This window comes from Aureobasidium subglaciale, assembly GCF_000721755.1.
Source record: "Aureobasidium subglaciale EXF-2481 unplaced genomic scaffold scaffold_28, whole genome shotgun sequence".
Taxonomy (NCBI): Eukaryota; Fungi; Ascomycota; class Dothideomycetes; order Dothideales; family Saccotheciaceae; genus Aureobasidium; species Aureobasidium subglaciale.
Window position 1 is genome coordinate 60,611 of NW_013566967.1, and position 13,297 is coordinate 73,907.

At 50.0% G+C, this 13,297-nt stretch overlaps 5 protein-coding genes across 5 annotated transcripts; 3 read left to right on the plus strand and 2 right to left on the minus strand.

Moving 5' to 3' along the window:
- Nucleotides 1-178: 178 nt before the first annotated feature.
- On the minus strand, nucleotides 179-1,949 carry AUEXF2481DRAFT_69738 (uncharacterized protein; the record flags this gene model as incomplete). Its single annotated transcript, XM_013484619.1, has 4 exons — nucleotides 179-463; nucleotides 526-882; nucleotides 933-1,633; nucleotides 1,682-1,949. 4 exons carry the CDS (start codon nucleotides 1,947-1,949, stop codon nucleotides 179-181), a joined length of 1,611 nt encoding a protein of 536 aa, XP_013340073.1.
- Nucleotides 1,950-2,332: 383 nt separating this feature from the next.
- AUEXF2481DRAFT_461838 (uncharacterized protein) lies at nucleotides 2,333-3,230 on the plus strand. Its single transcript, XM_013484632.1, has one exon. The coding sequence runs from the start codon at nucleotides 2,716-2,718 to the stop codon at nucleotides 3,190-3,192; it is 477 nt and encodes a 158-aa protein (XP_013340086.1). The 5' UTR covers nucleotides 2,333-2,715; the 3' UTR covers nucleotides 3,193-3,230.
- Nucleotides 3,231-4,716: 1,486 nt separating this feature from the next.
- AUEXF2481DRAFT_32921 (uncharacterized protein) lies at nucleotides 4,717-5,577 on the minus strand (the record flags this gene model as incomplete). The annotated part of the gene is made up of 1 exon (XM_013484569.1): nucleotides 4,717-5,577. The coding sequence occupies one exon, from the start codon at nucleotides 5,575-5,577 to the stop codon at nucleotides 4,717-4,719; it is 861 nt and encodes a 286-aa protein (XP_013340023.1).
- Nucleotides 5,578-6,164: 587 nt separating this feature from the next.
- AUEXF2481DRAFT_43928 (glycoside hydrolase family 79 protein) lies at nucleotides 6,165-8,090 on the plus strand. Its single transcript, XM_013484591.1, has one exon. The coding sequence runs from the start codon at nucleotides 6,203-6,205 to the stop codon at nucleotides 7,826-7,828; it is 1,626 nt and encodes a 541-aa protein (XP_013340045.1). The 5' UTR covers nucleotides 6,165-6,202; the 3' UTR covers nucleotides 7,829-8,090.
- A 961-nt stretch (nucleotides 8,091-9,051) lies between these two features.
- Nucleotides 9,052-10,737, plus strand: AUEXF2481DRAFT_43929 (uncharacterized protein). The gene is made up of 4 exons (XM_013484592.1): nucleotides 9,052-9,299; nucleotides 9,352-9,517; nucleotides 9,574-9,962; nucleotides 10,057-10,737. The coding sequence occupies exons 1-4, from the start codon at nucleotides 9,205-9,207 to the stop codon at nucleotides 10,685-10,687; spliced, it is 1,281 nt and encodes a 426-aa protein (XP_013340046.1). The 5' UTR covers nucleotides 9,052-9,204; the 3' UTR covers nucleotides 10,688-10,737.
- The last annotated feature ends 2,560 nt before the right edge of the window (nucleotides 10,738-13,297 follow it).

The following is a 13,297-nucleotide window of genomic DNA, read 5'->3' on the forward strand; positions in this document are numbered from 1 at the left end:
ACAAGGCAATCAATAGCTTGGAGTATGAGAGCAATACAACCGGCGACTTTTTCATGGACTACTGGATATGTGAACCCTGATCAATTTTTGACAAGCAGCCATCTCCCAGTGCTCTACAAAAACCACTCCACCTCCCAAACAAAAGAAACGGCTATCCAATATCTCCTTCAGCAACCAATCAACCTCTCTTCTCAACATCAACATGAATCTCAGTCTCTGTGATATCACCCTTTGTCATTCCCATTTCATTTGCAAAAGTAGAAGTAGGCTTCCATCCAGCAGAGTTACGAGGGTTGACCTCCTCCAACATCTTGTCAACCTGCTCGAGGGAAAGTCCCTTGGTCTCGGGGACGAGGAAGTATGCGTAGATGCAGGCGCAGGTGCAGAGGGTGCCCCAGACGAAGAAGACTTTGGGACCGAGGTTGCCCTTGTCTTTTCCTACCATGTAGGGTGTAATCACAGCCTGGAAGGTTCTTCTGTTAGTAATGGGATAAGAGGAGGGAGAAGAGGGAGGGCAGAGCTTACAATAATGGTGTTCCAGAGCCAGTTGGAGGCGGTGGAGAGACCGACACCGCGGGAGCGGATGGGGAGAGGGAAGATCTCGCCGATGAGGACCCAAGCGCCGGGACCCCAGGTGGAGGCGAAGAAGGCAATGGCGAGACAGATGAAGGCGATTTGAGCTTGAGTGGCAGCTTGGTTCTCGGTGGAGATGGCGGTGCCGAGGATGGCGGTCAGGAACTGGCAGATGAGCATACCGAGGGCGCCCCAGATGAGGAGGGGACGACGACCGAATCTCTCAATGGTCCAGAAGGAGATGGGGGTAGACAGGACATTGACGAGGGTAGTGATCAGACCGATGAGGAAGGGGTTGGAAATCGTGCCCTGATTAGGTTAGTTGTGCTGACAAAAGCATGGATATAAAGATGACTTACGAGCTGCTGGAAGAAAGTGGTACCGAAGAAGAAGATGAAGTTGACACCAGTCCACTGTTGCATCATCTGGAGAGAAGTTCCAAGAATGGTACGGCGAAGGTTGCTGTTGGCCTTCCAGAGCGAACCCTTGAAGCAGTTGGCCCAAGATGAGAAGTAGCTACCCTGAGGGATTACAGAAAGTTCGTACTCGTGGTTGGCAATGATCTCAGCCAACTCCTCAACGACGTATTGAGAGTCTTGGGGCTGACCACGGACGGAAGCAAGAGCCTTGGCAGCCTTCTCGTGCTGACCCTTCTTGACAAAGTAACGAGGCGATTCGGGCAAAAAAGCGATACCACCACCGAGGATCAAAGCCCAGGCGAGCTGGATAGCTACTGGGATACGGTAGGAACCACTGTCCATGCGGTCTTGAGTAGCGTAAACGACAACCGAGGCGAGAAGAATACCGATGGTGATACAGAACTGGTAGCAGGCGATGAGTGCACCACGAACCTTTCTGGGGCAGATCTCGGACATGTACAAGATGACGACGGCAGATTCGAAACCGACACCGAGACCAGCGACGAAACGACCGGCGGCCATGAGAGAGATACCAGTAGAGATGATTTCCATAATGACACCAACCATGAAGATCAAGCATCCGATCATGATAGTAGTGCGACGACCGAAGAAGTCGGCAAGATCACCAGCGATGAGAGCACCTGAAGGCTGTTAGAGATGCACATCACCGAGTAAGGGATACAACATACCAAAGAAAGTTCCAGCAGAAAGAATAGAAGTAACAAGAGCCTTGTCACTGGCACCGACGACAAAGTCCTCGGCAGGAGTGTCGTAGGGAAGACCAGTAAAGGTGTGAATGGCATACTTCATGCCCATGACACCACTGATCCATCCTACATCGTAACCGAAGTAGATACCACCGAAAGAGGCAAAAGCACACATCAAGTAAGCCTTGACGGTGACGGGGGCTTCGATACGGTCGACATCAGAAGTGCCGCGAATGGTAGGAGGAGCCATGACAGCGAAGGGAATGTGATGATAGATCTGGAGGGATGATGGAGAGAAGGAAGCGTCCCTCAAGGACACATTATATTCTGCATCCAAGTGTCAGTGCGCCATGTGTTTGGTAAGGGGGGAAGTGTGGTGGGCTGGGGAATGGGAGAAACAGAGTTTGGCCAGGCGTTGATTCCAATTGGAAGCATCAAAAATGTCACAACGACCGTTCGTCTTCACCGGCTCCTGCCTTTTTCGAGCATGAGGGGTCCCCGCGTGGAGCGCCGCAAAACATGGCCCATCGTGCTTGTATGCAGAAACTTAATCTTAGAAAGCTTGCTGTCCTTCCAGAACACTTTCAAGTCCTTGGCGTGCTGTAGCTGGGTGAGTTGCTTTGTTTATGGCTCCTTCAAGATGTTCAAATTGCAGTTGGTTGTTGTTGTTCTACACCTTTGGAACAGCAGACGCGTGTTGACTATTCTGGTGCGGAGATGTCCATATGCTCAAGAGTGTCCCATGGGGAAGGCAAGGTCCGAGACAAAATTGAGAAAATCCGACCGCTGAGTGCAAATGTCTAAACATACATCATTAGCGACGGGGCGTTGTGTCTCTTCTCGCTTGTAAGGAACAATGCTCTCTGATGCAAAGTCAGTTTGAAGTCTGGTCCTGAAGCCAAGGAAAGGCGTCAACAAATCCTCTCTTAGCGTATATCATCGTTCCACCACCAACTCTTTTCTGGCTATATTCATTTCCCCAGAGTTTGCAGAATTTTCACCGTTGTCGACCTGGCATGTCATCACCAAGAATGGGGGCAATGATGAGACTTGGGGAGCACGCGAGCAGAGTGGAAAGAATAGGTTCTGCCTTCCATTCCCAGCCATTCTTTCCCCGGACCTACCTCCTCGACCGTTTCCTGGGGAAATGCCTGGAAGAAAGTCTATTTCAGTCTCCACGTGAGTTTTGTGCAAAATGCAGCAAAACACACTTCGTAGCGGTCGGTTCGACTCTTCCAAATCTGCTGGCCAAGGAACTCTTTCCGATGATTTTGAAGCTCATGCGGATGGGTTATCGGGCCTTCTCGAGCTCTGAGGACACGTTTGAGCGGGGTCGTTGCATGGAACATGCCGTTCAAGGCCATGATAGGTTCATGCGACCGAGATGGGGATGTAGAGGAAAGCTTCATGTGTCTTGGGAGAGATCAAGAGCTGGAAACAAGATGATTCTCTTGGTTGGATGGAGACAAGATCGAATGGAGAAGATCAACTGAGCTTGGCGACACATCTAGGCGTCGCTCGAGCAACGGGCATGCTTCTCCTTGACAGCCACATCGGCCTGACTGTGCTCTAGACCTCAGTGTATCGGTATACCGACAGTCTCTGAGTCGCAGCATCGGGCATCAAGCCTTGAGGTGATCTTGTGTGACGGAGATGTGACTTGATGAAGGCCATAAGGAGTGCAACGCATCGCGACGACGAGACGCGACCGCGAGGCTTAGTCGCTTTGATTCTCACTTCTGACATTCAAAAAACTATATAGTAGTTTGGGCAGAAACGTGCTTCAACAATATCCGATATGGTCTAGTGGCTAGGATTTCTCGCTCTCAAACAGTTCGAAAGAACAACCAGGTCCGAGGAGGCCGGGGTTCAATTCCCCGTGTCGGAACACATCTTTTGGCCTTGTTTGACATGTGGAGACACGGTGTAAAACTTTTTCTGACTTGCCAAAGCTTCAGGATTTTTTTGGTGGTGGAAAATCTCACGGTCAGGGTGGTACCGTTTTTGACCTTCGTTTATTTAGCCACCTTCACTGACGGCGACGTGTAGGTGTCAAGCAGTACTTATCATCTTCTAGAGATATCCTAAGCTATTCTGAAGGACAGATTGACCTTGTAAGGTGGTCAGACCAAGCTTGTGGTCGGAACTTTCGATTTAGCATTATGGAGAATGATATTCCACGGCGTGGATCTGGGCCTCAGCGGTCCATATAGTGTGCATGCTGTTGGTAAATCAACATTAAGGTTGGCCGAATCCCAAGCTCAGAATGAGCATTTCTGCGTCTAAGATGCTTCCTCAAAGCTCCAAAGGGAGTACAACTATATTCGCTTGTGAACAGATACTACTGTATCCGTCCGTACCGATATACCAGCAGGATGAAGCGAACAGAAGATGCCCGAGCAAGAACAGCCGACTCGCGCGACGCGTTCCTGTTTCTTCCCTCAAGACCCTCCCACTTCTCTATCTCCTGCCAACGAGCGCTTCAATGTCACGAATCGACCTAGAATCGACTATCAGTCGCTATATGAGGATACACATTGACCCTGACAGAACTACGCGGCTCTTCGTGGACCTGTCACGTCTGTGTCTGTGACGATCGACGCGCTTGGCAGATTGGAAGATGCGCGTTATCTGTTGCGACTGGTCTCCTCATCGGGCCATACTTGCGATGTTACAGAGTGACACTTGGTGCTGCTAACACGAATCTCTGCTGATGCTAGAGAAACGGTCTTGCTGTAAGAGGGCTTTGTTCAGGAGCTCGTCGTGTTCTGGCTCTGTTATACTGATGCAACGCGACATGACTTGCCGGAGGATCAAGACGACATGCTGCGATGTTTGAAGCTCATACGCCCATTGGTCCATGACTCAATAACCATCATGGCCAGTCAGTCCACTATGACGTTTCGAAGTCGCAGTCATCTATTGCCTTCTTTTATAGCTGGGAATGATGGGTATGCTACCGATTCCTCATGGCAACATCATGTTAGATGGGTGGATGAAGAGTTGACCACATCGAGTTACTCTGGTATCTTGACTCCCGAAACACGCTCCAAGATGTTCAACAGCTTCTCCTGCGTCTCGACGTCCTTTGCCTCTTGGCTGAAGTCTCTCTCCTTCATCTGATACCAATGTCCGACGTCCTTGTTCTTGCAGTCTCCTTCCCCAGTAGCAACCATGGCAAACGTCTCCACAGCAGCATCCAAATCATCCATTGCACTCGGCCCTCCCATCTTCGTCTGCACCCATCCAGGATCCACGCTCGCCGTGGGAATAGCATAATGCCTGTTGAAGGCAAATGCAAACATGATATTATGCAACTTGCTATCCCCATACGCCTGTCCAGAATTCCACTTCTCCTCCCCTCTCTCTTTCCAATCAACATCCCTCAACCCAGCATCGCCATTCCGATGCAACTGCGAAGACACAAACACCAACCTCCCCGGCTTCTGCATCAAACAAGCCAACACATAAGGCGCCACCGTATTCACAGCAACCAACGCCGGTAACCCATCCTCCGTCCTTCGAAAAGGACCTAGATAAAGTCCTGCGTTGTGCATCACGGCATCAAAAGGGCCATGTGCATCTGCTTCTTTTGCAAAAGCTTTTATGCCTGCGAGGGTGGAGAGGTCGCCGATTATTGTTGCGTGGGCGGAGGGGCAGGCGGTAGTTGCGTCGTTTGCGCGGGAGGGGTTGCGGGCGTGGAGGATGACTTGGTGGGAGCGGGAGGTGAGGAGGCGGGCGGTTAGGAGGCCGAGGCCGTCCGAGGAGCCGGTGATGAGGATACGCATGTTGGGAGGGAAGGTGCGGTTGATGAGGAAGGTGCACTGCAAAAGCAGAAGGAACAGCTCTTGCCATTCGGGTGCTTTTGCTTGCGTCATGATGATGGACAAAAGAGTTGGCCGCGACTAGAGAGCTGAGAGCCTGAGAGCTTCGATGCCTCCTCCTCGTCCATCCATTATCCATCGACAGAGTAACGACCACCGCACTATCACGTCAACCCGCATTGCCCAAACATTAATTCAGATGCCTGCTATACGCCACATAGGCCAGTCTGCGCAAGACTTGTGTGGCTGACCTTCAAGACCCGTGAGTGGTGAGCGACGACGAAGCCTCGGGCGCAATCTTGACAGCCAGCACAACAGCGTCAGAAGCCTTTCATCCTTTTCAACCAACAGCCGACTTGTCCATGTTTCGTCACACCTACCTTCTTCCTGGTGTCTGACAGTCCTCTTGATGGCTGTTGACTCATCCTTGTCCCTCGCGACATTTCAACACCGACGAGCAGGGCATACCATTGCATTTTAACCGAAACCCCGCACACGTCTCCAACCTTGGACCTGATCAGCAGTGCATCACTCGTCTTTGACCTTACTTCCTGCTACGTGACATCCGACAGTTGCATCATATCTGGACCTGACGGAAGAATAATCATGTCCGCAAGAGTCCTTATAACCCAGCTGTAGGTCGATTTTTCGTCAAGGTAGGTGCTTCACATTTCCCATCATGGTCAAATTATCGCGTTTCTCTCTTCTCTCAGCACTTGTTGTCACTGCATCGGCGACTGATGTCGTTGTACCGAAACATCTTCCCACCCGTGAGCTCCTCCGAGATGGCTATGCGTACTCCCTCGAGCCGGTCTGGACGCAGGATTACATCTCTTCCAATCTGACTCGCAACCTCATGAAAGTTATTGCAAGCATTACTGGAAAACCACCGACCCTCCGAGTAGGAGGAAACACTGGCGATCAAACATACTACCATCCCGAGTTGAATGTTTCTGCCGCCGCATTGCCCAACACCACCGTTACCAATACGTTCAACATCAGCAATGCCTGGTTCGAGCAATGGGGTAGCTACTTCCCGGACGGCACAGACTTTCTGTACACTTTGAACCTTAAAGACAACTCGAGTGCTTGGGAAAATGCTGTACGGGAAGCCGGAGCAGCATACAGCGTACTCGGTGACAAGCTCAAGCTGATTGAGTTGGGCAACGAGATCGATCATTTCATCAACAAAGGCTGGAGACCTCCTACTTGGAATGTCGCTATGTATGTCCAGCAATGGCGTAATATCTCGAGTCAGATCGTAAGCTCCTCATGGTACAAAGCCGCAAGTCACCCGCCAAAGTTTCAAGCCGCCGTTTTTGCCGATCCTCCTTGGCTACCGGACCAGCAAGATGAGATTGACGATTTCGACATCATCAACCTTACTCGCGCTGGCTTGACTGAGCAAGACAAGATAGGCTCGTATGCCGTTCACCTCTACCCTCAATCCACTTGCGACACTGCTCGTTGGTACAGGCTAAGTCTGAACCTGCTGTCGAACCACAGCGTTCTTTGGCACAATGTGTCGCAGTATGTGCCCCAAGTCGCTGCTGCAGACAAAGCCGGCATACCTCTTGTCTTTGGAGAGACGAACTCTGCCTCATGCTCTGGTCGAAGTGGCATTAGCGATACCTTTGGTGCTGCTCTTTGGAATGTTGATTACGTCTTGTTAGCAGCTAGCATTGGAATGCCTCATGTCTACTTCCATCTCGGTGCAAACGCAGAGTACTCAAGCTTCGTTCCACTGCCCTATCAACACAAGAATGAAAGTCTCGAGGCAGGCATCAGAAGTCTCTTTTACGGGCATTATTTCATGGCTCATGTGCTAGCGTCAAACAAGCAACAACGAGTCGCTCAAATACCTACCGCAAACTCTTCCGACTTCAGTGGCTACGCCATTTACTCACCCGGCCATCGCCACCACGAAGAGCTCCACAAACTCGTCTTTATCGATCTACAGGTCTGGAACGGCACTCAGGGTTTATCAAATCCCTCGACTCTTAGCATCACTGACTCGACCTCTCACTCCGCGGGCCTACGTCCCGTCCGCAAAGTCTCTGTCAGCACGTCCTGGAAGGCAGGCACTTGTCTTGACATCATCCGTCTTCAAGCGCCAGGTACGAATGCAAAAAGTGAGATCAGCGTCTCTGGTGTCAGCTTTGAGTCGCAGACTGGAGATCAAGTTGGCGAGCCGCAAGGGGAAACTGTCATTGTCGGTGAACAAGGCCGAGTGTGCTTTGAAATGCAAGCGGCAGAGGCCGTGTTGATAGAAGGAAAACAGCTAAACGATCGCACTGTATACTAGCCAAGATGATTTGCTATCAGGCTTCTTGGCCTTGAGGTACAAAGTACTTTTTTCCTCTTTTCACACTTTTCCCAGCTCGTGCTTTTCAAAATCTCTTGACTCGGCCGAGATGCTGAGTCGTGGTGGCCTGGAGCTGTCGGTCTGGACTTCTCGTTTTCGTCTACAAAAGCGATGTCAACTTTTGCTCAAAGTACCGCGAGACCTTTTGGAAGGTTAACAGATGAGAGAAGACTTCGCTTGCAAGAATAATATAATATGCCGCTGTGATCGACAAGAACCGCAAGAGGTTGATTTGGTTTTTGTTGGAGATAAGATACTGATTCGAAGGTGCACGGTTCAGCGAAGCTTGTCCCCTGACACCTGTCGATCCGAGTCATAAGAATCGACATTCGACTTTCTCCATTCTCTTTGGCTTGATTTATTAACACGAAACAACCCGGCCTGTTTGAATGGCTTGGATGCTAGTCACTTGGTAGTACCGAACATGTCATGCGAACTTTTGGTGTGCAGCAAGATCAACGACCACCTTTTCCGGACCTCTTTTGATCCGATTGGGAGTGGAAAGGCGTTCAGATTAGAAGGCCCTAATCTTGCCTCGCTGGCTGACCTAATTCCAGATTACCCCTTTCCGCTGTCACGTCGTCGATCATGTTCGAAGGATTTCTTCCCTGCATCGGATCCGACCCTATGCTCTGGAGTCGGGAGACCTTATAGAAGACTGTCAAATTCATCATGCAGTGTCGCTGCACTGTGACGGCCGGTCATCAGACGTCTGTTACTTCTTCCGAGCGTTTCAGAGCTGCACAGCACTGATCAGCACCTTCACACGCCTCGATCAACAAGCCGGACACTCTACAAAGACGGACCACACGGCCGCTTCCTAGATTACGTAGGTGCACAGATGGTGAACAGGTCTGAGCATTCGAACATCGCACCCATTCTAGCACGCCGATCAGAGACCGAACCCAAAGAACAGACCACCGCCAAACCCCACGCCAACCCGATTTAGGCCGTCTCAGAGTCTCAATCAGCTTCTTCCTCTACCTTGGACCCTATGCCATGGTCGCTCTTTCGCCTTTTCGAGTCAGGCGTGATGGCTGTTCGCCTTGCTATATAGTATGCCTAAGCCACTTTGCGCGGGGAGTAAAAACAGGGCGCCTCATATAGTAGGTGCTGTCTCTTCTCTGACCACGACTCGAATTGGTGTTTCTTGATTCCTAAACTTTCTTTTCTTTCCACTCTATTCATTCTTTAGTCGCAAGATATGTCTGCTTGATCAACTCTTTCATATTTCTTTTATCTTTCCAACATCTCTCTGTCAACACAAACGTCCTCTTCGGCATAGAGTTGCAATCACATATCAGCAGTACCACACGATGGGTACGGATGATCGAAGCGGTCAGATTCTCGGTGTGGCTATAGCTTTCTTGATACCCACTGCTTTGTCAACCATCTTGCGAACATACACCAGGTTGGTCACATCTACGTCCATTATGAAGCCACAATGTTGACAGAGAATACAGGACCAGAATCCTGGGAAATCAATTTGGACGTGATGACGTCGCCATGCTCGCGGCCTTTGCGCTGTATCTCATTTACCTCATCTGTCAACTCTCGGCCGTCGCACACGGAAGTGGTAAGAAGAGAGCACTCATAGGCGATGATGACGAAGCACAAACAGCCTTGATGGTGAGTTGGTCACTGGATACCAAGGTCAACAGCAGCCATACTCACATAATCAACAGTACTGGTTCTTCTGCGAAATCTCCTACACCCTCGCAACTGCCACCCTAAAAATCAGCATTGGTCTCTTCCTCCTCCGCATCGCCGTGGTGAAAACCCACATCTGGATCATTCGCTGGATCATGATCTTCAATGTCGTCTTTGCTGTTCCTTATTGTCTGCTCGTCACCTTTCAATGTCGACCCATTTCCTTCTGGTGGGATTTGCACCCTGAACATCATGGCAAATGTCTTTCTCCCAAAGTCATTGTTATCAATACTTATATCATCTCGGTGTTGAATTCAGTGGCGGACTGGACGTTTGGCATTTTGCCATTTTTCATTGTTAGGAAGTTGCAGATGAAGAGGCAGACCAAGGTTTTGGTGGCTAGTATCTTGGGATTCGCCGCGCTGTAAGTTTTTCGACCTTCCACTTTCCACATGCCTCTCCGTGCTATTTGTGAAGATGCAAAACCAACTGACTGGGATCCTTTGTGTGATATATAGTGGCAGCACAGCAACAATCATCCGCACACCCTTCGTCCACACCCTCAAAGACTTCAAAGGCGAATTCCTCTACAACACTGCCGACGTCGCAATCTGGACCACCGTCGAACTCGGCATCGGAGCCACGGCCGCGAACGCCGCAACCCTCCGGCCCCTCCTCTCCCGCTTCCGCAGCCACATGCGCGGCGGCCTCCCCTCATCCACAGGCGGCAGCAAAGCCTTCACCCCCGGCGCCGGAAACACCTTTTCTCGAGGCGGAGGAGGCAGAAGTAAACGCCGCGATCTGGAATTCGACGATGTGATGACGCTGGACGAATTAAGAGCCGGTGGTCAAGACACGGGGAAAACTGAAGTTACGATTGCGGGGGGTAATACGCATGAATTGCCACCTTTACCTTCTTCGGGCTTGGGAGCGTGGAAGACTAGGGAGATTGTGCAGAGTGTGGAGATCAGGGGGGAGAGGGATAGTGATTCTTTGAGTGAAGGGGAGGATGGGAAGGAGGAGGATGAGAGGAGGATTAATGGGAGACGGGGTGGGCTTGGACAGGGGCAGGGGGGTAGAGGGAGGCAGGATACCATTGAGGAGGATGGGGTGGTTGGGCGGGCGCAGGTGCCTTATGAACGGTTATGATCAGAGTGCACAGCTGCATAATTGATCTTTCTTTTGTCCAAGCGTTTTCTTACCCTCGTTATCTTCTCGAAGATGTGATTTGCGCAGTGATTCTTTTGGAGTGGAGAGTGGGAGGAACACTTTAATCCGACTCTTGTGAAAGCCGTCGACTGATAGATTACCGCCTCGGATGATTCTGCTTTAGCATCATCCAGATGAGATGACCGACGCTCCATCTCTGTTTTTTTCCAGCACCATAGAAGCAGCCCGATGAAGCTCTGATAAATAACAACCTTTCGTGGGAAATTAGTTCTCTTTTATCACGATATCGCTGATTCTGTCTCCATCTTCCACTCTAGGTTCGATTTCCTTCGAGCTACGATCATGGCATCATCCCTTGCTTCTGCAGCTGCCAAAATGGTATTGAAGTAGTGTGTCGTATATCCTCTTGTAGAGTGTTTGCCCTTGCGGAATGCGAAGGATCCTGCACGGCGTTTACTCTAGCGTTTGTATTCTGCATCTTTCAAGTTTCTTCGAGCGATCATCGTTGAGTAATTTCACGCTAGAAGTCAATCAGCCAGAGTCGCACTAGATGCGGAGTCTGAGAGCTTACCATGGCATACGGGAGTGATTGACCTGATCTTCTCGTCAGTAGCGACGGATAGAACTACACTTGAGCAGAGGGAGCACATGTGAGCATCTCTACGACTTGTTGTTATACAATGGCTTCGATGAGTATGGTCGTCTCGACAACTACAACAGCCTAGCTGGGTACGAGGAAGTCAACTCAACTCGCATCGATCTTTGGTGGATAGTAAGTGTGTCATCTACTTATCTCAACCACCTTTTCAATCTCCAGGAGCCAAAGATCTCGATTACGTAGGTATTGGTAATTGAGGACTTTTTCTGCGTCGGGGTCGAGGAACGAGAAGTGGATACTTCAGCTGCTGAGAAGATCTGAAGGGTTTGACCGACGAAGGCAACGATGGGTAGATGGAACGGATGTAACTGTCTCTTTGACAAGTGTCAGCTGAGACCTTTCACAGCAGGAATACATTGGATCATGGCTTACAGCTCCGAGAGTGTCAGCCCTTCGTCCAATTAATCCAGGGCTACAGGCTCAAGCTTTGGGAAGAGAGGATCAGAGACATCGCAGTTGAGCTCTTCGGCGTCGGATGAGCCGCAAGAGCAAGGTGGTTTGGCTTGGGAAGTTTATGATCTAGATTGTTTATCACGTCGGTACTCAAGTTGAAGTGGCCCCCCAGTGCCAGATGCTCGACGGCGCGGTAAGAAGCTGGAATTCGGTCAATTCTGTCATGTCGAGACTGTAGTGCTTCAGTTGATAGCCTGTGTCCTTGTAGAGAAGGTGAGAGATCAAGGAGCGATGGGTGAATCGATATAGGTTCTGGACATCATACAGAGCGAGAGGATTTACACAAATCTGCTGTACGAAGATCTCGACCAAAACCTCGAGCTAAACTGCATGGCGAGGTCCAGAGTGTGAAGGCGCCGGGATTTGAGCATTTCCGGAACGCCAGCTGCCCAGTCACTCGCAAAGGGATATGTGGTGCGCGAAGCTGATCTTTCGGTGCAAGTTTGCATCGAAGCGAGTACATTTGCCGCGGGAAGGATGCTCATGACCTAAACCAGCGACTCGTCTGGTAGCGTAAGGATATGGTACGGTACGACGTGGGTGATGGTGACCGAGGAGGTGGTATTCGACATTTTCAGTGAATGACTGTCGGTTTGTCTCGTGCCTCAGGTGATGCACAGCGGATATATTGATAATTGGACACGCGACGGAGAAGAGGCAATGGAATGGATTGCGCAAGGAGAATTGCAGGTGATTGTCAAAATTAACGTTTTGTGGTGAATCTTGCTTGGCGGAGTATTGACTAAAGTCGGTACGGTGCGCAAGCTTCCAACTCGAAGGAAGCACCATATCTGTAGGATTCGACTTGGGAGCCTGTTGTAGGAAAGGTACAAACAGTACAAAGATGCAAGCTTACATTTAGCGCGGTCTTAGCCCACAAGTTCGTCCTAACAGGGTAGGTAGTGGCTTTAGTGTCATGACGTAAGAAGTATGACGTATTATGTTTCTAGGATAAGAAATGCCTTTGCACTATACTAAAACCTTAACATCTGCTTACAAGCAAAAACAAGCCTTAATTCTTTTTTTACCTATACGTGCGATACGCTTGCTATTGACAGAAACGACGTTAAGACTGCAGTCCTTCCCTTAAGGTTATTAAAGCATTCCCCACCATAGCTAAGCTATAGCATCACCGGCTGACGAGCGCCCGCTCATCGATATCAAACTCTCGATAACTCTATCGTTATATGCCATTACAGAGCAGTCACCACCTACCATTGTGCTAGAGCTTACCTCTTATGCAAAGACGCTAATCACAATCGCTACGTAGGGAGGTCTATTAGATGTTAGAAGGGCTCTTATCAGCAGTGGATTCATTATCATCGACAGAGCGACTGAGTCGGCTGTACTAACCACCCGATTCTTAGTTCAGAGAGGTGAACTTCATCGTGTTCGGGGTACATCTAACGAGCAAGAGTATCTCACACTTAAGCCACATATACCCTTGATCGTTTCTACAGGTTTCGGCAGAAACGGTG